Source organism: Cervus canadensis, chromosome 11 (genome assembly GCF_019320065.1).
Source record: "Cervus canadensis isolate Bull #8, Minnesota chromosome 11, ASM1932006v1, whole genome shotgun sequence".
NCBI classification, from domain to species: domain Eukaryota; kingdom Metazoa; phylum Chordata; class Mammalia; order Artiodactyla; family Cervidae; genus Cervus; species Cervus canadensis.
The window spans coordinates 76,480,630-76,504,064 of record NC_057396.1 but is presented as its reverse complement, the minus strand read 5'-3'; the positions used below and the strand labels follow the sequence as shown (position 1 = coordinate 76,504,064).

At 44.6% G+C, this 23,435-nt stretch overlaps 2 protein-coding genes across 4 annotated transcripts; one reads left to right on the top strand and one right to left on the bottom strand.

Moving 5' to 3' along the window:
• Window positions 1–2,271: 2,271 nt before the first annotated feature.
• On the bottom strand, window positions 2,272–3,898 carry LOC122450454 (serine protease FAM111A-like). Its single transcript, XM_043482818.1, has one exon. The coding sequence runs from the start codon at window positions 3,896–3,898 to the stop codon at window positions 2,873–2,875; it is 1,026 nt and encodes a 341-aa protein (XP_043338753.1). The 3' UTR covers window positions 2,272–2,872.
• A 131-nt stretch (window positions 3,899–4,029) lies between these two features.
• Window positions 4,030–9,489, top strand: LOC122450455 (translation initiation factor IF-2-like). Of its 3 annotated transcripts, XM_043482819.1 has the most exons (4): window positions 4,031–4,157; window positions 7,528–7,618; window positions 8,109–8,414; window positions 8,605–9,489. In XM_043482819.1, exons 3-4 carry the CDS (start codon window positions 8,242–8,244, stop codon window positions 9,041–9,043), a joined length of 612 nt encoding a protein of 203 aa, XP_043338754.1. In that variant the 5' UTR covers window positions 4,031–4,157; window positions 7,528–7,618; window positions 8,109–8,241; the 3' UTR covers window positions 9,044–9,489. The 3 variants fall into 3 exon arrangements, 2 of the variants coding, with proteins under 2 accessions (XP_043338754.1, XP_043338755.1); XR_006272123.1 differs by having other exon boundaries at window positions 4,030–4,157; window positions 7,525–7,618; window positions 8,109–9,489; XM_043482820.1 differs by lacking the exon at window positions 4,031–4,157 and having other exon boundaries at window positions 7,454–7,618; window positions 8,109–8,363; window positions 8,395–9,489.
• The last annotated feature ends 13,946 nt before the right edge of the window (window positions 9,490–23,435 follow it).

Genomic DNA, 23,435 nt, shown 5'->3' with positions numbered 1-23,435 from the left:
AAGCCCATCCTGTTTCAGAGCTTTACTCCTTAGAGACATTTCGATGTTGGTCAAGACGGGGCTTTGCCAACTATCCTTTCAACCTTGCTGGGTACATTTAGTAACGACTTGCTTATGTGTTGGTTGTCTCCACACAGGTGGATTCCAAGTAAATTATGTAACTACTCCAGGAGTATTTACATTAGGAAAGGAAGCATAACTCCCCACTCCATATCTGGGGGTTGTGCACAATTAATTCCTTCCAAAGAGTACATTAGACAAAGGAGAGAGAAAAGAGCAACTTCACAGGAGAGAAATCTGATAAACACGACTTTGCTCAGGTGGGCAAGGCTAACTTCAGGCCACAAAGCATGTTGGTAGTATGCACCCCTGACACGATATGACACTATTTTTGTTTGTATTTCCTGATGTTTATTTATTTTTATTATTTATGGAAGTATGGATGAATTACCATATTAGTTTCAGGTACAAAACAGTGATTCAATATTATTATTATTATTATTATATAATTATATATTTACTATAATTATATAATTATTATTCAATATTATTATTCATTTGATTTTAATTGAAGTATCATCGATTTACAGTATGTAAGTTTCAGGAGTGTGGCACATCATCGTGTATATATATATAAACATATCTCTATGTATATATTCATGTCTCTATATATGTATATACATGTCTATGTAGATATATACGTGTATGTTGTTGTTGTTTAGTCATTAAGTCATGTATGACTCTTTTGAGACCCCATGGATTGTAGCCTGCCAGTCTCCTCTGTCCATGGGATTTCCCAGGCAAAAACACTGGAGTGGGTTGCCATTTCCTTCTCCTATATATGTGTATATGTATATATGTTCTTTTACAGATTCCCCTACAGGTTATTACAAAATATTGAAAAAAAAACACAAACAACAACAACAAAAAAACAAAATATTGATTATATTGAGTATAGTCCCCTTTATATCCTTGTTAGTTATCTATTTCATATATAGCACTGTGTGCATGCTAATTCCAACCTTCTAATTTATGCCTCCCTAGACCCCCTCTTGAACTGTGGTGTTGGAGGAGACTCTTGAGGGTCCCTTGGACTGCAAGGAGATCCAACCAGTCCATCCTAAAGGAAATCAGTCCTGGGTGTTCATTGGGAGGACTGATGTTGAAGCTGAAACTCCAATCCTTTGACCAGCTGATGCAAAGAACTGACTCATTTGAAGACCCTGATGCTGGGAAAGATTGAGGGCAGGAGGAGAAGGGGACAACAGAGGATGGGATGGTTGGGTGGCATCACTGACTCAATGCACAGGAGCTTGAGCAAACTCCGGGAGTTGGTGATGGACAGGGAGCCCTGGCGAGCTGCGGTCCATGGGGTCGCAAAGAGTCGGACATGACTGAGCGACTGAACTGAACTGAACTGAGACCCCCTCTCCCCTTTCGTAACCATAAGTTTGTTTCCTGTGTCTGTGGGTCTCTTTCCATTTTGGAAATAAATTCACTTGTATTTTTTATTTTAGAGTCCACAGATGAGCAATATCATGTATTTGTCTCCGTCTGACTTCCTTCACTTAGTATGACAATCTCTAGGTCCCTCCTAGTTGCTTCTGATGGTGTCACTTCATTCTTTTCATGGCTGAGTCATATTCCATCACATGCATGTACCACATCTTCGTTATCCATTCATCTGCCGATGGACATTTAGCATGCCTCCATCTCTTGGCTACAAAATGACACTTTGCCTCTGTGATCTTACTCTCCAAAACCCACAGCCCCAGTCCAATGAGTATTAGAAAAAAACATCAGACAAATTCCAGTAGAAAGGCATTTTACAAGATAGTTGACCAGTACACTTCCTGTCAAGGTCATAAAATACAAGAAAAGTCTGAGAAACTGTCACAAGCAAGACAAGTCTAAGCAGACTGAACAATGGAGCAGGAAAAGGATTTCAGGCGAGACACTAGGAAATCTCTATAACATGGTATTTAAGATAGCCCCCCAGTAGCCTATAAATACATGGAAGATGGATATTACCCTCTGAATTTCAGGAAACATATATCCTGACAGTTTGGATCATATGAGGAGTTTGGAAATTCTAAAAGATTTCATTTGAGATCATTTCTAACCAAGCATTTAGCAACCCACTCCAGGTGGCACAGTGGTAAAGAGTCTGCCTGCCAATGTAGGAGATCAAGATATGCAGGTTTGATCCCTGGATTGGGAAGATCCTTGGAAAAGGAAATGGCAACCCACTCCAGCATTCTTGCCTGGAAAACTCCATGGACAGAGGAGCCTGGTGGGCTACAGTCCATGGGGTTGCAAAGAGTCGGACACGACTGGGCAATTGATCCACACATCTAAGATTAACTGCAGCCCAAAGTTTTGCTACTGATGAGCCTACATATTTTCTAAGCCCTTAACTTCCATGTGTCAGACATTGTGGATAATGAGAAGAAAAAGTCTTGGATCCTGCCTTTAAGCAACTGAACTTAGGGGGGGATAGGGAAGATGAAAAAATAAAAACAATGGCTACTTTTATTGTCATAAAACTGAGTATTATTAATCTTTGTTCACATTGCTTAACTTTAAAATAGGTATAATAGCCCACCTCACAGATTTGTTAAAACCAGTTCCTTCGTGTGCCTAGAAAAATGCTACATGCATAGGAAGTAGTCAGTAACATTAATTATTATTGCTGTTGATGAGATTGGCCACTACAGAATTTAGAGACCTGTCATCATTGCCAGTGGAGTAACAATTCCATAGGTGATTGCCTGAACAGCTGGGGTGTAGACTGAATTCTCACTCTTTTTCATCCTTAACACTCACCTTTCTTGCATCCGGCAGGTTTAGAAATAGTCCTTCTTACCACATTCTATGTTTTTTTCTTAATATCATACATAATGGATTTCAGGGTACAGTTGAATTCAATGATGCTGGAAATCCCCTGTGGGTACTTACAAGTGAAGCTTGCAGTGTGCATGGCCACCAACGAGCCTTCAGAATCAAACACTGGGAAGCCGGAAGATCCAAAGTAAGAAGCGGTGTTATGGGTCACCACATCAGGCTGGGGGACTGTCTCCTGGAAGCTTCTTTGTGTGTGCATGTGTATGTTCTGCACACAAGCCCCACACCCATCTGCAGCTCTAGCCCGAATGTGTTCCAAGTATGTCTCTTCCCGCTGATTCTGAGGGATCACAGCAGACGCATCAGAATACTTCACCTCTCCATCCGGATGGCCAACAATACACGCCCGTCTGCTGTCTGGTTCAGGATCATTTCCATCGTGTAACCCCTCAGGTACTTGCTGTCCGTTCCTCTTCAGTTTCAGAACTGGGTAATCAAGCTCTACATCAGATGTCTCAAACCAACGCTCAACGGAAAAGCAGTGCTTATTTTCATCTTCAGCCTTCTCATAAGCAAATGTCACCTTAACACACTGACTAAGTGTACGTGCACACTCATGTGCCTCTATGTCTTCTCCCACAGTTCGGTATATTACATGCCGACAAGTGGAAATGCACAACCCTTTCAAAACAAGGCAAGTGGCAGAACCCACACTCTTCCCGCTGTGCCGTCGAAGGTGCCCGACCGAGTCACCGAGCCCAGAAAGAAGTGTGTGCGCTTCAGCCCGAGCGCGGTTTCTGGTCAGTTTCCCAAAGTCTGTTTTAGGCACTTCAAACAATATTTCCCCCCATGTTATATCCAAATTATTCTCAAAGTTTTGTTCTAATTTGATCACTTTCTCTTTCCAAATTAGGGTGTTTGTCTGCCATGACTGTTTCAACACACAAGGCTTTATTTCCTGTGACTCAGAATTTCTAGCAGCTGGTGCTCTGGCGTCTGTGGCTTTTTCATCCTCGACCTGAGAACTCCCAGCGGCTGGTGCCCTGGCTTTCATGGTTTTTTTTTTTTTTTTTTTTTAACCTCAATCTGAAAGAGCTTGCCCTCTAAATCATCGGCTAACTGTGAGCTGTCCTAAACGGCGGTCAGGTTTTCAATGAGGGTCCAATCACTCTTCTCCAGAAGTGGAAGAAATCCGCCATCCGCAGACACAGCCTTCTCATGCTTTCTCCTTTGAAAGCATAGACACAGAGTTTGTACCCGTCTTTGTGGAGTTGCCTGCGTTTGAGAAGAGTTTTTCTGGGTTTCCCAACTGCGTGAGTATAAACGTTGACACAGTCAGCTGATGGCTTGTCAAACCGACCAAATACCTGTTCCTCTTTCCCCGTCTCACTTCTCTTTCAAGAAAAGGTAACTCGCGTGGCAGTTTTCAGGGAAACGCCTGAGAGGCATTCCAAGGTCTAAGAATCTGTCAATTCCTTCTGCGCCGTATCCCAGCTTTTCTTTGCCAGGATGAGTTTTTATCGCCTTTCTGACAACCCCGAGAGTGTTGAGGGCCTCCCAGAAGCTCCCCCATCATTACATGTGAACCGGTGCTTCCTTCCTTTGTTTTGCTTGATGTTTATATCGAGGGTAACATAAATTGTCTTTTCTGGGGACACAGTTTGGTCTCTGGGTCCTTCAGCCTGGGTGTTGTCTATACTCTCTGAACTTGTCTTAGCATCCGTCTCCATTTGAGAAGTATTGGAATTGTCCTGCTGGTCTTCACTGACCTAAACAGAAATGTTAAATACTTTAAAATTATGAACGCAACAATAGTCTTTTATTTCTGTTTGCTGCATACCATTCACAAAGTTTTTCATGGAAACTCAGAATGAATATGAAAAGGCCAGTGAATATAATTAAATCAGAATTGGAGTTGGGATCCAACATATAAGCCGAGTTTCCTATCTTATTAGTTAGATAAGTTCTTAACACTGCTATACTGATACAGTGTTTTCAGAGAAATATAAGGAAAGAAGCAAATTTTCCCCAAGCACATCAAAAACAGAGATACTTAAATCTGCCAGCTCTCAGAGTGTTTGTTACCTTGGGTCTTGGTTATAATTTTCAACTACAAAATTTTTACTTTTTTTTGAGCATAGTGATGATTTCCACCAAAAATTTCTCAGTCTTCTTGTTGAAAAATTCAAGGAGCACTGTAGGCTCAGAAAAAGAGATGATGGTTTGTTATGATAACAGAGTCCAGTTAGTAGGAAGAGCCATGACTTAATGTCTGTAAACTTAAGGCCAAGTCTTCATTCCAACTCTGCCTTAGGCAACAACTCACTTTTTCTCGCTTCTCATTAACAAATTGAGGAAAATAAAATTCTCTCTTCTTGCCTAACAAGTTTATGGTAAGAACAAACATCTTAAAAATTGTTTTATAAACTGTGATGCACTATGCAAATATAGATTATGCCTGTTACTGAATAGATCAGCCATGTTAGGGAACGGCATATATTTTCATGCTATGACATAGCATTCATATTATTTTCACTCTATGGCTTATTTTAATATGTTATATTTGATTTTATGGCTGTTGTTCAGGAAGTATTGCAACTTTTTTTTTTTTTGGTTGAAGTTTCCTTTGATCTAGCAAAGAGTTTTATTAAAACATCTTCCTCCCACCATCCAACTAAAACAAGAAGAATAAAATGGATGAGACAGAGTTTAAATTATTTACTATTTCCTACGAACAATGAAGTCATTTATTGGCAAGAAGGTCTATGAAGCCCAGTTTCAAGGATGGCTAAGTTTAATGCTGGTATATTCCGCAAATAGTGTTTATAAACATACCTTAGAAAAGCACTGCTCACTACTGGTCTTCCTCTTCTCGTCTGGGTCCTTCTGTGACTCGGGCTGCTCAGAGTTCATGATGGCTTGCAGATGAACACACAGTTCAGCTGAAACGTGTTTCAGACAGCGTCAAGTTACAGCAGTATCTTCACGGCTATCGTTAATTGGGACTAAGATTAACAGGGACCCCCTAACCCACCTGTCCTCTTCAGCTCCACCCTCACTTTCCTTAGAGATGCTAATTTAGCATGTAGACAGTTTATCCACTAATTACAATGACCCGAACAATAAAAGCTCCTTTTTATAGAGCAGCACACCAAAGACTTTACAAAAATTATCTCTAATTGCCAGTGCAGTTATACCACGTAGGTATACCTTCGTGTATATACTGCGTAGGTATACTTTCATTTTGCAGGTGCAGAAAGTATAACTTAGATGACTTGCCCAAGGCCAGACCTACAAAGCAGAGATGGAATTCAGATGCCGGGATAAATACCTTACAGATGGATTTTCTCTTGGAGACTTGAAAAGTGTTCTAGATACACTTATGTTAAAATTTGGCCTCCATTTAAGACAGAGACAATACCAGGATGATATCGTCATAGGAAGACAGATGGGAAGAGAACTCTGTTGTACCATGAAGACAAAACAAACTTAAAGTGAGAGCCTGCCTGAGAAGATAGTGAGGAACTTCAGCTGCACCTTTAGTTTTTAAAGAGGTGCTTCCCCATCTGTCTTCCTGCTGATACCTCCCCAGAAGAGAATGAACGATGTAAACAAAATAGTGAAATTTTCAGTAGTGATACACACCACTAGAAAATTAAAGTTGAGGACAGTAGCAGCTGCTTGTCTTCAGAATCCCAACATGTGTCCCAAAGCCTGGCACAGGGCAAGCCCTCAGCAAAGAAGCATTCACAAAGACACAGTCGATGAGTGACTGAGGTGGCCTGTGAGGAGCTGTTTGCTAACTGCTTCTCATAGACTACCTCATGTAATTCTTACAGCCCTCTGAGATACACTAATCCTATGTCACTGATAAAGACTTTGAACATCCAGACAGGTCAAACTATTTACTCGAGGTAACAAAGCCCCAGAAAGTATATTTCTCATAACTTTTGATGATTAACATATTCAAACAGAAAAACAAGAGAATGGTACAATGCTGCTGCTGCTGCTAAGTCGCTTCAGTCGTGTCCGACTCTGTGTGACCCCATAGATGGCAGCCCACCAGGCTCCCTTTCCCTGGGATTCTCCAGGCAAGAACATGGGAGTGGGTTGCCATTTCCTTCTCCAATGTGTGAAAGTGAAAAGTGAAAGTGAAGTCGCTCAGTCCTGTCCGACCCTTAGCGACCCCGTAGACTGCAGCCTACCAGGCTCCTCCATCCATGGGATCCACCAGGCAAGAGCACTGGAGTGGGGTGCCATTGCCTTCTCCGAATGGTACAAGGAGCCTCTGCATACTCACAACATAGGGTCACATGCCCTTTTCGTTTGCTTGTTTACATCACCCTTGTGTTTTACTACATTAATTTACAGTTAGAAACATCACCACGTGTTCATCCTAATTGCCGCTTTCCCTCTTTAAAAATTTTGGACTTTTTCTTAAATCATCACAAAACTCATTTACTCAGACCAAGATGCCATTGTAGGATACATAAGCTGTTTTTAATTTTTGAGTCTGTTCTGTTCTAAAAAACATTGATTTATTGCAGAAAACAGAGACGCTGTAGTGGGTCACCCCCTGGGTGGCTTCTTCCCCTTAGCGCTTACTTCAGCTTCCAGCTCCTGCATTTCTGGTCAAGAAGGTACCTTCAGGCTGTGCTGATTCTACCCACTGTTTCACAGCAGAGCCTGAGCGCTGGCTTCATCGTTTACGGGGACTGCACTTACCAAGAAAACTCCCTTCAGCCTCTCTGAGCCTCAGTTCACTGTGCGCAAGGTGAGCGATGGCTCTCAGGCTGCCTTTCTGCCTGGCTTCCCCCTCCCTCCTCTGTCTCCCCTCCCCCTCCGCTCTCCCCTCATCCCTTTTCTCCTCCCCCCACCCCTCCCCCACCCTCTCTCTCTCCCCCACCCTCTCCCTCTCCCCATCCCCTCCCTCCTCCCCTCCCCTCTCCCCTCACCCCTTTTCTCCTCCCCTCCCCCACCCCTCCCTCTCCCCCACCCTCTCCCTCTCCCCCGTCCCCTCCCTCCTCTGTCTCCTCTCCCCCCTCCTTTCCCCCTCCCCCACCCCTCCCCCACCTTTTCCCTCTCCCCATCCCCTCCCTCCTCCCCTCCCTCTCCCCTCATCCCTTTTCTCCTCCCCTCCCCTCTCCCCTCCCCCTCCTTCCCCCACCCCTCTCTCCTCACCCCTTCTTCTCCCCTCCCTCTCCCCCTCCTTCTCCCCCACCCTCTCCCGCTCCCCTCATCCCTTTTCTCCTCCCCTCCCCCAGGCCCCTCCGCACTCTTCTCTGGCCTGGACCCCCCAGAGCCAGACCGTGGCCTCATCCAGGGGCAGGACTCAGAGAGCGCAGACCCCCGGCTTCCTCCAGGCCCGCCGGCCAGCTCCCACCCGCAAACTGCGCGATGGACGCAGCCGCTGAGATAACAGCCCGTACCTTCGGGGCTCCCCACACGGACCCGTCTGCCCCAGCCCGGCCCAGCCCCCTCCTACCAGCCCCGGGCCGGGGCCCCGCGTGGCCGCCCAGGGCCCACCTGCTCGCTGAGCCCCTCGCCCAGGGCTGGGGTGGCGCGCCCAGGTATCTGCTCCCTTGGGAAGCGCTGTCCTCCCAGCTCCGCAGGCGGCTGGCGAGGCGCGCGCTCCCACCACTGCTCAGAAGAGCAGTCAAGGGGGATGGGAGGGAGGTGGGCTCCAGAACTGCTGACTTTCGGACCCGTCGTTCAGCGGTCCCTTTGGACACTCTCTCACTTCCTCCTGGCTTCTTTCAGCCTAAGCCTCCCGCGCACCCCGCCCCCTGCCTCTCCGGGTTCTTCTATTCTTTTGACAACTGGGAAAGCTGAAACAGGGTGCCCGGAGACACTTCACAGCGGAGCGTCTGAGGCGCGGCTCCGCCCGGGGAGCGCGCAGAGGGCCCGGCGGGTGGGTGGGGGCGACGGGGCCGGGGCCACCCGGGCACTTTCCCGGGTGTCCTTCCCTGCAGCCGGGATCCGACCCACGATGAGGACAATTAGGAAGACACCGCGGATGCAGGGGGCGTGGACGACCTCGTCACAAATCGGTTCTCCAGACCTGCCTCCGAAAGTGCAGACGTTTGCCGGGACTGTGCATCTCCAAGCTGGCCGTCACACACCCCCGTCCAAAAGGGCTTGCCAAGCTCGGCGTGCTCGGCGGAGAGCAAGCTTTTGCAGTATTCCGCCCTGTGCTTGAGAAGGGATCGAAGTCGCAAAGCTGACAACTTGGATGCAGTTTGACAGAGGAGTCTCCGCCGTACATAACATGACAGGGTTGAACACTGTATTTGGTGATTACAATCTGTGTGGTGATTTGGGAGAACTGGACTTAAGGTGCATTCAATACACTGCAAGTAGTTTGTTGCCGCTTCCTCTTCTGTGGGTCCTCTGGGGTTTGGATACAGTAACTTTTAAAAGGGCAACATCTACAAGGAAACCAACTTGCACAAAAGTTCCCAGCCTTACTGTCCTTCTCTGAACCATTAGAGGTTTCTGGATCTCTGAGAGTAGAGAGTGCAATAATCACCAGAGAATTAGTATCCAGCCGATTCTTTTCTTTCTTTCTTTTTTTTTTATTGTGGATTCTGAGGCAGCAAATATGTCAGCGACAAGTAAAAGGTAGTAAAGAATGTTGCTGCTTGAGTCCTAAGTAGTGTCCCACTCATTTGTGACCCCCCATGGACAGTAGCCCGCCAGGCTCCTCCATCCATGGGATTTCTCAGGCAAGAATACTGGAGTGGGTTGCCATTTCCTCCTCCATGGGATCTTCCCGAACCTGCATCTCTCCTGCATTGCAGGCAGATTCTTTACTGCTAAGCCACCCATAAAGAAAACCAGGGTTGAAATCGCTGAACGAGCTGAGTTATCCTGATGACTTCTAAGCATTCCGATTTCGATCTGACTTATTAATATTTGATTGGCTTTTGAGATATTGCCTGGAAATTAAGAAATGGATCTCAGAATGCTATGAACATGAGTGAAGTTGTCCTTTTTGAAACAAGTACTGGTATGGTTGAAACCACTACATGTAGAGTAAGAAGACCTCTGATGGTAATAAATACAACCAGTTAGGCTACTGAGAATGTGTGCAAATGTGAGTCATTTCCTGTGGTTCCCCCCGCCCCCCCCCCCCGCCACTTCTTCTTTTTTTTTTGCCTTTTGCCCATTTCACAGAAAAGAAATCAATCAGGTAGATTTTCTAGAGGCCATGGAACCAGGTGGAACGGAAAAGAGTTTTAAGGTTTTAACTCTCAGAGCCTCACAACCTTCTGGAATCCTGCAGAGAGATTAGATACCTTTCAGTTCCTCCATTTTCAATTTAAGATATTGTCCCAGACCAGAGATTCCCCAACTTTAGTGTCGGCAAGAAATACTTGAGACAGTCTTTTTAGAAATGCAAATTCACAGAGCCCGAACAGTCTATTATGGTCCAACAAGTCTTGAGTGAGGCCTGATAGTCTGCATCTTTTCCATATCGCCATGGTGACAGACTTCCCTAGTGGTCCAGTGGCTAAGATTCCATGGTCCCAATGCAAGGGGCCTAGGTTTGATCCCTGGTCAGGGACATAGATTTCACAGGCCACAACTAAGTAACTGAGTGCCACAACTAAAGATCTCACGTGCTACAAGGAAGATCAAAGATCCTGCGCGCTGAAATTAAGGCCCAGCACAGCCAAATAAACAAATAAATATGAAAAAATATATCACCTTAGTGCAAAATTCTGGATTAGATCATCTTTATTCATTTTACTTTCTTATTGAAGTAGAGTTGATTTATAATTTTATATTAGTTTCAGGTATATAACATAATGATTCAATATTTTTAGAGATTTTGCTCCATTTAAAGTTGTTATAAAATATTGGCTATTTTATAGTATTATATATATAATATAGTAGAGACTATTCCTTGTTCTCTGCAGTATATCCTTGTAGTTTATTTTATGCACAATAGTTTGTGCTTCTTGAACTATCCTTATCTTGCCCCTTCCACCTTCCTTCTCACCACTAGTAACCACTAGTTTGATCTCCGTACCTATGAGTCTGTTTCTGTTTTCTTATATTCACTGTTTTATGTTTCAGACTCCACATATAAATGATATCATATGGTTTGTCTTTCTCTGTCTGACTTCACTAAGCATAATACCCTCTAGGTGGTAGCAAATGGCAGAATTTCAATCTTTTTTATGGCTGAGTAATATTTCAGTGTATATACCACATCTTTACCTATTTGTCTGTTGACAGACACAAGTCCCTTCCATACCTTGGCTATTGTAAATAACGCTGATATGAACACTGTATTGTATCTTTTCAAGTTAATGTCTTCATTTTGTTTGGCTATACACCCAGCTGGATCACACAGTAGTCCTATTTTTACTTTTTTGAGGAAACGCCATACTGTTTCCCATAGTGGTTGCACTAATTTAGATGCCCATCAATAATGTACAATTCAGCCGCTCAGTCATGTCTGACTCTTTGTGACCCCATGGACTGCAGCATGCCAGGCTTCCTCATCCATCACCAACTCCTGGAGCTTGCTCAAACGCATGCCCATCGAGTTGGTTCCCCTTTCTCCACATCCTCACCAACATTTGTTATTTGCAGACTTAAAAATCATGTATTTACTTATCTATGACTGTGTGAGCGCTTTCTCCAGTGGCAGCAGGTGGAGGCTGCTCTCTCCGAGGTGCTCAGGCCTCTCACTGCGGTGTCTTCTCTTCTTGCAGAGCGGGCTCAGTCACCTCCGTTCCCCACGGGCTCAGTAGTTGCGGGACATGGGAGTTCAGCTGCTAACGGCTGTGCCCTGCACCGGCAGGCAGATTCCTGCCCACTGTATCCCCAGGGAAGTCCCTGTTATTTGTAGACTTTTGATGATAACCATTCTCACAGGTACCAGGTGATATCTCATTGTGGTTTTGATTTGCATTTTACTGAGTACTACTGATGTTGAGCATCTTTTCATGTGCCTATTGGCCATCTATATGTCTTCTTTTGAAAAATGTCTATTCAGTTCTTCTGTCATTTTTAAGTCGGGGTGTGTGTGTGTGTGTGTGTGTGTGTGTGTGTGTGTGTGTGTTTTAACTGAGTTATATGAGCTATTTAAATATTCTGGATATTAACCCCTTATCAGTCATATCATTTAAAAATATTTTCCCCCACTCAGTAGGGTTTGGTTTTTTTCATTTTGTCCATGGCTGCTTTTGCTGTGGAAAAGCTCTAAGTTTAATTGAGTCCCATTTGTTTCTTTTTGCTTGTGTTTCCTTTGTCTTAGGAGACAGAGCCAGGAAAAAACACTGCAGCAATTTCTGTGGGTTCCATCATCCTTAAAGCTAGTTGCCGATTTAACAAATGTTGCCCTGCTCTCTATGTCAGGTACCGTTCTATGTTCTTAACAATGTTTAAACGCTCACAGCACCTCTGCAAAGTGGGGACAACTTTTAGCACCCCATTTTGCAGAGGAAGAACCTGGCCCCAAGGCTTTCGCCTCTAGAGCTTGCTTCCTTTCTATTGTTAGCTCAGTCTCCAGGATGCCACCCCACCTCAGCCCTTTCCCATCCAGCCTGGTCCACCTCGGGCACTCCTCTCCCCACGACCCTCGGCAGGGGATGAGATCAGCGCCCACAGCTCCTCCCAGCAAAGTCTCCGGCAGCCTACTCAAGCGCCCGAGCAAGGCTTTCCCCTCGCCCCGGGCGGAGGCCCGTCTGTAGAAGGTGACCGGGGTGGGGGGCGGGGGATGGAGCGGGGGCGAAGATTGACATCCCCCACGCCCAATGGCAACGCTGCAGAGAGATGGCTTCCCAAGCCTCAGGTCTCTGCGGCAGAGCTTGAGGCCTTCCGGAAACTGGTTTTCCCTCTCTGGGAGCTGGAGAGGATAGCAGAGAGCTGTGAAGTGGGAGATCTGGGACTTTCTATCACCTGCTCTTTTGAGATCCTTCTATTGCTCTGCAGGTGCCAGACCTGGGATTGGTTTGGCCTCCTGGGGCTGACTCAGCCTCCTTCCAGTTTACTTATGACCTGCCTCACCTTCACTAGGTAGCTCAGTTCAGTTCAGTCACTCACTTGTGTCCGACTCTCTGCGACCCCATAGACTGCAGCACGCCAGGCCTCCCTGTCCATCACCAATTTCCCCGAGCTTGCTCAAGCTCCAGTCCATCCAGTCGGTAGGTGGCGGAGGTCTTAAATACCCATTTCTCAATCACTAATGATACCCTGGATTACTGTAAAAATGGAAAGGGATTCTTGGATCAGAATTAAGGAATTTACTTACATTAACTTAGTAGTGTTGGTTGCTCAGTCGTGTCGGACACTTTTGTGACCCTATGGTCTGTAGCCTGCGAGGCTCCTCTGTTCATGGAATTTTCCAGGCAAGAGTACTAGAGTGGGTTGCCATTTCCTTCTCCAGGGTGTTGTAGCCACGAGTTCTGGGAAACAAACTCACTCAGAAGGACAATGCAGATAGTGGAGTGCAGTTTATTACACTGGCAGCCCAAGGCAGAGTCTCCTCTTAGCCAACGACCCTGACCAGTTTTCCTGAAAACCTTATATACCCTAAGTGTACCCGTGCCCAAACCCACCTCCCCAAATTCCCTGAAACTAGTCTGAACAAAGGAAAAGAAACATAGAATCAAAGTTAACCCGTGATTCATATGCCTTAAGCCTAGGTAGTTAACAATGGACAATTATCAATAGGCCTGTGGTCATACCCCAATAAGCAAAATAGAATTTGCGATTCTATCTTGTTACACAGATAACTAGGGTATTCTTTTAGGCCAGGGAGAGTCTAGGTACCAGCCCTGGGGCTCTTCCTTCCGGGGGCCTGGTTTTCCATTTGGTATGTTGTTTCCATAGATACTGGGCATACAGCTCAAAGTCCACAGTCCGGCCCAAGATGGAGTCCTGTTTTCAAGATGGAGCGAGTTCTGTCTGTCTCCTCCTTCAAGGGGATCTTCCTGACCCAGGCAGGTTCCTTCCTTACTGTCTGAGCTGCCAGGGAAGCCTAAGTATAATTTAAGTGCTATGTAAATAGTTGAAGATGAGTGGCAAATTCAAGTTTTGCTTTTGGAATTTCACAGAATTTTTTTTTCCAAATATTTTCCATCCTTTGGTTGAATCTATGGATATGCAGATACACAGGACTGACTGTGTTTTCTTCTTTCCAAATACCTGCAAAGTATTTCTGGCCCTGAAAAGGAAAGAGTAGGCTGAATCCTTAGATACATTTTAAGTTATATAATATATTACCTATTAGGAAGTTTCTTTTCCTCCTTAAACTTTGTTTCAATGGGTCCCCAAATTCTGTAACAGATTTTTGGCCAAGCTGTTTCCATTAAAAAGTACTGATTTAAAACTTCCATGCACAAAGCAAATGGGCTACAAAACACTAACCTTAACTTTCTTTCCTAGCCTTTTTATGGTAGCAACAACAGCAAAAGCAGGCTGGTGTCAAAGCCAATTGTAGACATTTTCTATGCCCTGAGGGCTTCCCTGGTAGCTCAGTTGGTAAAGAATCTGCCTGCAATGCAGCAGACTTTGGTTCGATTCCTGGGTTGGGAAGATCCCCTGGAGAAGGGATAGACTACCCACCCTAGTATTCTTAGGCTTTTCTTGTGGCTCAGCTGGTAAAGAATCTGCCTGCTTGCAGGAGACATGAGTTCAATCCCTGGGTGGAGAAGATCCCCTGGAGAAGGGAAAGGCTACCCACTCCAATATTCTGGCCTGGAGAATTCCATGGACTGTATAGTCCATGGGGTCACAAAGGTTGGACACGACTGAGTGACTTTCACTTTCATTTCTATGCCCTGAAGCCTGGCAATTAATGTATTTTACCACCCTCTCCTCCCTCGCGGGCAATAGTGGAAATAGTTGAACCACATGATTGGAATGATAGACTCAATAGCCAAATTTCATGGTGAGTGGATGTCTTTTTATTCTTGTTCATTTGCTCAGTCGTGTCTGACTCTTTGCGACCCCATGGACTATAGCACACCAAGCTTCCCTGTCCTTCACTGTCTCCTGGAGTTTGCTCAAACCCATGTCCATTGAGGCGGTCTTTTAGTTCTACTTAATTGTCCAGCTGACCAAACAAACAAAAAGGGCTGAAGCCAATATGCTCAATGAGGCTGGATGGACATGTATTTCACCAGCAAGGTGTGAGCCACTTTCTGATCTTCCTTCTTTGCTGCCCTTTGCAAGGTTGGATGAAGTCCTTAAGGATTGTGCAGCAGAGACAGGAAGGAGAGTGCTGGAGGGACCCCACCATAGGGGCCTCATCTTTAGCTGGTTTATATGGGGCTTCCCCAGGGACTCAGTGGTAAAGAACCTGCCTGCCAATGCAGGAGATTGGGTTCACTCCCTGGGTCTGGAAGATTCCCCTGGAGAAGGAAATGGAAATCCACTCCAGTATTCTTGCCTGGGAAGTCCCATGGACAGAGGAGCCTGGCAGGCTATAGTCCCTGGGGCCGCAAGACAGTCAGACATGACTGAGCAATGGAACAGCAGTGACATGGTTCCAGTAGTTCTCTGTTGGGTCAGGATTCCCATGAGCACGCTTTATGGGTGAGCTGTCACGCATCTCTCATTGACCTGTGTCTAAGAACTATCCTAGCGTCCGTGTGTTTGATTTCTGTATAACCTGGTGATAAGCTACACCTACAGTTTCCGTGGAGAAGGTTACTAGAACCACTTAGAACCACTGTTTATTTGGCCCATTCGCTTGGACCCATCTTTGGTTCAGAGGAAGGGGTAGTGGTCACAAGGCAGGCACGCGCACAGGACACTGAGAGAGGCAGTCTTCAACTGTGTACTAGTTACAGAAAAATAAGTCTGAGGGTCTGATTCAGCTAATTTGGACCTTCCATGAATAATCTTCCGTGGATTTGGTTGCAACATCAGGATCATGTGCTTTGAAATCTTTGAGTGTGGTTGCAGCAGGAGGAGCCGTGGGCTTCCAGGATTTGGCAAGAGGGCCCACCTGTCTATGAAATGTCTTAAAGTATCCTTCTGGTTAAAGCCATAACGCACTTTTTGTTGTGAAGTTATTCTTTTCAGTTTCAGTAAATACTAAAACAGGAAATGTCAGTCCACATTGCCCGGCAGAGAAAGAATGAGTCAGATGTTGAGAGAAATTAATTCTCTGCTATTTAAGTAGTTGTTAGGAAAGAAGGCTTGCCTGTTGAACAAGTACTTTGGGCTCTCAGATTATTAATAATTATAACCCAGTAGGTAATTATCGTGTGCATCTCACGTTATTATTACTATTTATTATTGGCTGCCCCCTGTCTTTGTTGGTACGTGTGAGCCTTCTCTGGTTGTGACCAGTGGGGGCTACTTTCTAGTTGCAGGGTGTGGGCCTCTCACTGTGATGGCCTGGGCACATGGGCCTGTTGTCCTGCAGCATGTGGGATCTTCCCAGATCAGGGATCAAACTTGTGTCCCCTGCATTGGCAGGCGGCTTCTTAACAACTGGACCACCAGGGAAGTCTTCACATATTGGTATTAGATTGAAGAATATCATCACATTTTTCTCATCAAGTCTACGTCTCTGCCAATTTTCTTGATAGACGTCCCATGAAAGCTTTCAAGTCTTAAGATTTCATTTTTCTGTAGCAAATTTTCTCTTGTAGGAAAAAAAAAAAGAGAGAGAGAGAGACTCAGGATAATATAACCTTCCTCCAAAGACACCTACCCTTCATTCCGGGAGACGGCTGGGTGGGAGTCACTAACCTAACCGAGGTTATGCTCTGCTGTGCTTAGCTGCTTCCGTCGTGTCTGACTCTTTGCCACCCCACAGACTGTAGCCCGCCAGGCTCCTCTGTCCATGGGGATTCTCCAGGCAAGAACACTGCTGTGGGTTTCCATGCCCTCTTCCAGGGGATCTTCCCAACCCAGAGATCGAACCCAGGTCTCCTGCATTGCAGGCGGATCCTTTATTGTCTGAGTCACCAGGGGTCATCCAGGTTAGATCATCCTAACTTAGTTGGGATTTTCCGACTTGAAAACCTTCCGAGAAGGTTTTCCGACTTGAGTCCCTGTGAAAGTTGAGATATTTGGGGGACATTCTTATACTGACGGGTAACGTTTTGTTCCCAAATAAAATTGCACGCTGTTTACCAGGCCTCCCCCCCGCCCCCCAACTTGATAGGCCTTAAATTCTAACTTTTGTCTCTGCTTCCCTCAGCTTCATGCTTTGTTTCAAATGTCTGGTTAGCGAATCAGATGTTCAACCATCTCCTCTGAAACTGGCAGGTGCCTCTAAGGTAAAAGCAACACGGACAGCAGAGCTCGCCCTCTGAACCTGCTTTCTCACTTGAATGCTGGTCCTGTGCTTCCTAACCGCATAATGCTTAGATGTCTTCACGCAGGTGTTTCCTATTGTTTTGTCTATACTTTCAGGTCACTCAGTGTGCCTGTGTGTATGCAGGTGGGAAGATCGGTTTGAATACCCACTCCACCAGCACCAGAAGAATTCTGAGACTAATCTTTCATCTTGCTAAATTCCAATACCAGTTAAATTCAAAGCCTCCTGTCTCATACGTGAAATTTAGAACCTTCATTTACAAAGGGTAATTAAGCTTCCTAGAATTGGAGTTACAGTATTTGGGAGGCTTCTAAGACTTGGAAACTACCAATTACTAACCTTGAGAGAAGACTCTACACATGGACATCACCAGATGGTCAACACCGAAATCACATTGATTATATTCTTTGCAGTCAAAGATGGAGAAGCTCTATACAGTCAGCAAAAACAAGACCGGGAGCTGACTGTGGCTCAGATCATGAATGCGTAATTGCCAAATTCAGACTTAAATTGAAGAAACTAGGGAAAACCGCTAGACCATTCAGGTATGACCTAAATCAAATCCCTTATGATTATACAGTGGAACTGAGAAATAGATTCAAGGGATTAGATCTGATAGAGTGCCTGATGAACTATGGACAGAGGTTCGTGACATTGTACAGGAGGCAGGGAGGCCTTACAAATACCTGTGAAAAGAAGAGACGTGAAAGGCAAAGGACAAAAGGAAAGATATATCCATTTGAATGCAGAGTTCCAAAGAATAGAAAGGAGAGATAAGAAAGCCTTCCTCAGCGATCAATGCTCTTTGCATGATACAATAGAATGGGAAAGACTAAATCTCTTCAAGAAAATTAGAGATACCAAGGGAACATTTCATGCAGCCACAATAAAGGACAGAAATGGTATGGACCTAGCAGAAGCACAAGACGTTAAGAAGAGGTGACAAGAATATACAGAACTATACAAAAAAGATCTTCATGACCCAGATGATCACAATAGTGGGATCACTCACCTAGAACCAGACATTCTGGAATGCGAAGTCAAGTGGGCCTTAGGAAACATCACTATGAAAAAAGCTAGTGGAAGTGATGGGATTCCAGTTGAGCTCTTTCAAATCCTGAAAGGTGATGCTGTGAAAGTGCTGCACTCAATATGTCAGCAAATTTGGAAAACTCAGCAGTGGCCACAGGATGGAAAAGGTCAGTTTCATTCCAATCCCTAAGAAAGTAAATGCCAAAGAATGCTCAAACTACTGCACAAGTGCACTCATCTCACACACTAGTAAAATAATGCTCAAAATTCTCGAAGCAAGGCTTCAACAGTATGTGAACCGAGAACTTCCAGATGTTCAAGCTGGATTTAGAAAAGGCAGAGGAACCAGAGGTCAAATTGCCAACATCCACTGGATCATTGAAAAAGCAAGAGAGTTCCAGTAAAACATCTACTTCTGTTTTATTGACTATGCCAAAGCCTTTGACTGTATGGATCACAACAAACTGTGGAAAATTCTGAAAGAGATGGGAATTCCAGACCACCTGACCTGCCTCCTGTGAAATGTGTATGCAACAGTTAGAACTGGACATGGAACAACAGATTGGTTCAAAATTGGGAAAGGAGTAAGTCAAGGCTGTATATTGTCACCCCGCTTATTTAACATATATGCAGAGTGCATCATGAGAAATGCTGGGCTGGATGAAGCACAAGCTGGAATTAAGATTGCCAGGGGAAATATCAATAACCTCAGATATCCAGATGACCCCACCCTTATGGCAGAAAGTGAAGAACTAAAGAGCCTCTTGATGAAAGTGAAAGGAGAGTGAAAAAGTTGGCTTAAAGCTCAACATTCAGACGGAGAAGGCAATGGCACCCCACTCCAGTACTCTTGCCTGGAAAATCCCATGGATGGAGGAGGCTGGTAGGCTGCAGTCCATGGGGTCGTTAAGAGTCAGACACGACTGAGCAACTTCATTTTCACTTTCCTGCATTGGAGAAGGAAATGTCAACCCACTCCAGTGTTCTTGCCTGGAGAATCCCAGGGACGGGGGAGCCTGGTGGGCTGCCATCTATGGGGTCGCACAGAGTCGGACATGACTGAAGCGACTTAGCAGCAGCATCAACATTCAGAAAACGAAGATCATGGCATCTGGTCCCATCACTTCATGGCAAATACATGGGGAAACAGTGGAAACAGCAACAGACTTTCTTTTTTTGGGCTCCAAAATTGCTGCAGATGGTAACAGTGGGCATGAAATTAAAAGACGCTTGCTCCTTGGAAGAAAAGTCATGACCAACCTAGACAGCATATTAAAAAGCAGAGACATTACTTTGCCAACAAAGGTCCATCTAGTCAAAGCTATGGCTTTTCCAGTAGTCATGTCTGGATGTGAGAGTTGAACTATAAAGAAAGCTGAGTGCCGAAGAATTGATGCTTTTGAACTGTGGTGTTGGAGAAGACTCTTGAGAGTCCCTTGGACTGCAAGGAAATCCAACCAGTCCATCCTAAAGGAAATCAGTCCTGAATATTCAATGGCAAGACTGATGTTGAAGCTGAAACTCCAATACTATGGCCACCTGATGTGAAGAACTGACTTATTGGAGAAGACCCTGATGCTGGGAAAGACTGAAGGCAGGCGGGGAAGGGGACGACAGAGGATGAGATGGTTGAATGGCATCACCGACTCAATGGACATGAGTTTGGATAAACTCCAGGAGCTGATGATGGACAGGGAGGCCTGGTGTGTTGCAGTCCATGGGGTCACAAAGAGTCAGACACGATTGAGTGACTGAACTGAACTGAATTTTGAATGACACATTCTCTGCTGCTCTCCTTTGTCTTCTGGTAGGAGAAAGCTAACAAATTTCTGTCATGCCCTATGCTTCACTGCAGTGGTCCTGTTACTGTATTAGGCTTCCTCAGAAGAACAGAACCAATAGGATATGTTCATTTATTTATTACAGGTAATTTGCTTGAGATTATGTATGAATGCACATATGCATTTATTATGTTATTGTCTCACATGTTTGTGGAGGCTGGAAAGCCCCAACATCTGCAGGGTGAACCTGCAAACCAGAGAGGTCAGATAGCCCACGGTGTGTTACAGTCAGCATCTGAAATCCTGAGAACAAGGCAGTCTTGAGACCCAGGAAGAACAATGTTTCAAGTCCAAAGGCAGGAAAAATCCAGTGTCCCAGGTCAGAGACAGTCATACAGAAAGAATTCTCTCCTAAATCAGGTGAGGGTCAATCTTTTGTTGTATTCATGCCTTCAACTGATTGGATGAGGCCCACCCATATTAAGAAGGGCAATCTGCTTTAATCTTAATCTTATGCAAAACCACCCTCCCCCCAAAACCTAGAATAACATTTGGCTAAATATCCAGTCACCTTGTTGCCCAGTCAAGTTGATGTACAACATTTTCCATCACACCAGATTTAAAGTTACTATGACCTGAAGGTAATTTTCAGAATATGTGAGAAAAAAGTTTTATGCAGAAAAAATTTTTAGAATTAGTTAAACTGCATCATCAAAAAACCAGGGGATATTTGTGGGAGAGCATTTAAAAACTTAATTCAAAAAAATGGGAAATGACGTTGGCTTAGTACTTTCAAGTGGTATACTTTCCAGAGATTCTGTATTCAACACTCAGTTACAGGAAGCCAGTAGGATTTATTCTAAATTTCATGATGCTAATGAAAACGAAGATCAGATACTGGCCCATAGTAAATATATCAGGAAGACCAAATATCCCTTGACAACACTTCAGTTGAGTCGCTCAGTAGTGTCCGACTCTTTGAGACCCCATGAATCACAGCACGCCAGGCCTCCCTGTCCATCACCAACTCCCGGAGTTTACTCAAACTCACGTCCATCGAGTCAGTGATGCCATCCAGCCATCTCATCCTCTGTCGTCCCCTTCTCCTCCTGCCCCCAATCCCTCCCAGCAAAAGGGTCTTTTCCAATGAGTCAACTCTTCCCATGAGGTGGCCAGAGTATTGGAGTTTCAGCTTCAGCATCAGTCCTTCCAATGAACACCCAGGACTGAGCTCCTTCAGGATGGACTGGTTGGATCTCCTTACAGTCCAAGGGACTCTTAAGAGTCTTCTCTAACACCACAGTTCAAAAGCATCAATTCTTCAGTGCTCAGCTTTCTTCACAGTCCAACACTCACATCCATACATGACCACTGGAAAAACCATAGCCTTGACGAGATGGACCTTTGTTGGCAAAGTAATGTCTCTGCTTTTTAATATGCTATCTAGGTTGGTCATAGCTTTCCTTCCAAGGAGTAAGCATCTTTTAATTTCATGGCTGCAATCACCATCTGAAGTGATTTTGCAGCCCAAAAAAATTAAGTCTGACACTGCTTCCACTGTTTCCCCATCTGATGGGACCAGATGCCATGATCTTAGTTTTCTGAATGTTGAGCTTTAAGCCAACTTTTTCACTCTCCTCTTTCATCAAGAGGCTTTTTAGTTTCTCTTCACTTTCTGCCATAAGGGTGATGTCATCTGCATACCTGAGGTTATTGATATTTCTCCCAGCAATCTTGATTCCAGCTTGTGCTTCCTCCAGCCCAGCGTTTCTCATGATGTACTCTGCATATAAGTTAAATAAGCAGGGGGACAGTATACAGCCTGGACATACTCCTTTTCCTATTTGGAACCAGTCTGTTGTTCCATGTCCAGTTCTAACTATTGCTTCCTGACCTGCATACAGGTTTCTCAAGAAGTGGGTCCAGGCGGTCTGGTATTTCCATCTCTTTCAGAATTTTCCACAGTTTGTTGTGATCCACACAGTCAAAGTCTTTGGCATAGTCAATAAAGCAGAAATAGATGTTTTTCTGGAACTCTCTTGCTTTTTTGATGATCCATTGGATGTTGGCAACTTGATTTCTGGTTCCTCTGCCTTTTCTAAAACCAACTTGAACATCTGGAAGTTCATGGTTCACGTATTGCTGAAGCCTAGCTTGGAGAATTTTAAGCATTACTTTACTAGCGTGTGAGATGAATGCAATTGTATGGTAGTTTGAGCATTCTTTGGGATTTGAATGAAAACTGACCTTTTCAGTCCTGTGGCCACTGCTGAGTTTTCCAAATTTGCTGACATATTGAGTGCAGCACTTTCACAGCATCACCTTTCAGGATTTGAAAGAGCTCAACTGGAATTCCATCACCTCCACTAGCTTTGTTCATTGTGATGCTTCCTAAGACCCACTTGACTTCACACTCCAGGATGTCTGGCTCTAGGTTAGTGATCACACCATCGTGATTATTTGGGTCATGAAGATCTTTTTTGTACAGTTCCTCTGTGTATTCTTGCCACCTCTTCTTAATATCTTCTGCTTCTGTTAGGTCCCTACCATTTCTGTCCTTTATTGAACCCATCTTTGCATGAAATGTCCCCTTGGTATCTCTAATTTTCTTGAAGAGATCTCTCGTCTTTCCCATTCTATTGTTTTCCTCTATTTCTTTGCATTGATTGCTGAAGAAGGTTTTCTTATCTCTCCTGGCTATTCTTTGGAACTCTGCATTCAAATGGGAATATCTTTCCTTTTCTCCTTTGCTTTTCAGTTCTCTTCTTTTCACAACTATTTGTAAGGCCTCCTCAGACAACCATTTTGCCTTTTCACATTTCTTTTCCATGGGGATGGTCTTGATCCCTGTCTCTTGTACAATGTCAGGAACCTCCATCCATAGTTCATCAGGCACTCCGTCTATCAGATCTAATCCCTTGAATCTATTTCTCAGTTCCACTGTATAATCATAAGGGATTTGATTTAGGTCATACCTGGATGGTCTAGCGGTTTTCCCTAGTTTCTTCAGTTTAAGTCTGAAGTTGGCAATAAGGAGTTCATGATCTGAGCCACAGTCAGCTCCCAGTCTTGTTTTTGCTGACTGTATGGAGCTTCTCCATCTTTGGCTGCAAAGAATATAACCAATCTGATTTTGGTGTTGACATCTGTTGATGTCCATGTGTAGAGTTTTCTCTTGTGTTGTTGGAAAAGGGTGTTTGCTATGTCCAGTGAATTCTCTTGGCCAAACTCTATTAGCCTTTGCCCTGCTTCATTCTGTACTCCAAGGCCAAATTTGCCTGTTACTCCAGGTGTTTCTTGACTTCCTACTTTTGCATTCCAGTCCCCTATAAGGAAAAGGAGATCTTTTGGGGGCATTAGTTCTAAAACTATAATCAGACTGTGAACTGTTGTGTTTGTTCTATTTGACCAGATGCCTAGCCTAAATTCTAATACTGTGGAAGAAAAGGAAAATGGATGTTAGGTAAACTAACAGCCTTATT

Coding starts and splice junctions, on each gene's coding strand:
- LOC122450454 (XM_043482818.1), bottom strand. CDS start 3,898: ATGAAAGCCAGGGCACCAGCCGCTGGGAGTTCTCAGGTCGAGGATGAA.
- LOC122450455 (XM_043482820.1), top strand. CDS start 8,242: ATGGACGCAGCCGCTGAGATAACAGCCCGTACCTTCGGGGCTCCCCAC. Junction 8,364..8,394: donor GGCCCCGCGTGGCCGCCCAG/GGCCCACCTGCT, acceptor CCCCTCGCCCAG/GGCTGGGGTGGCGCGCCCAG.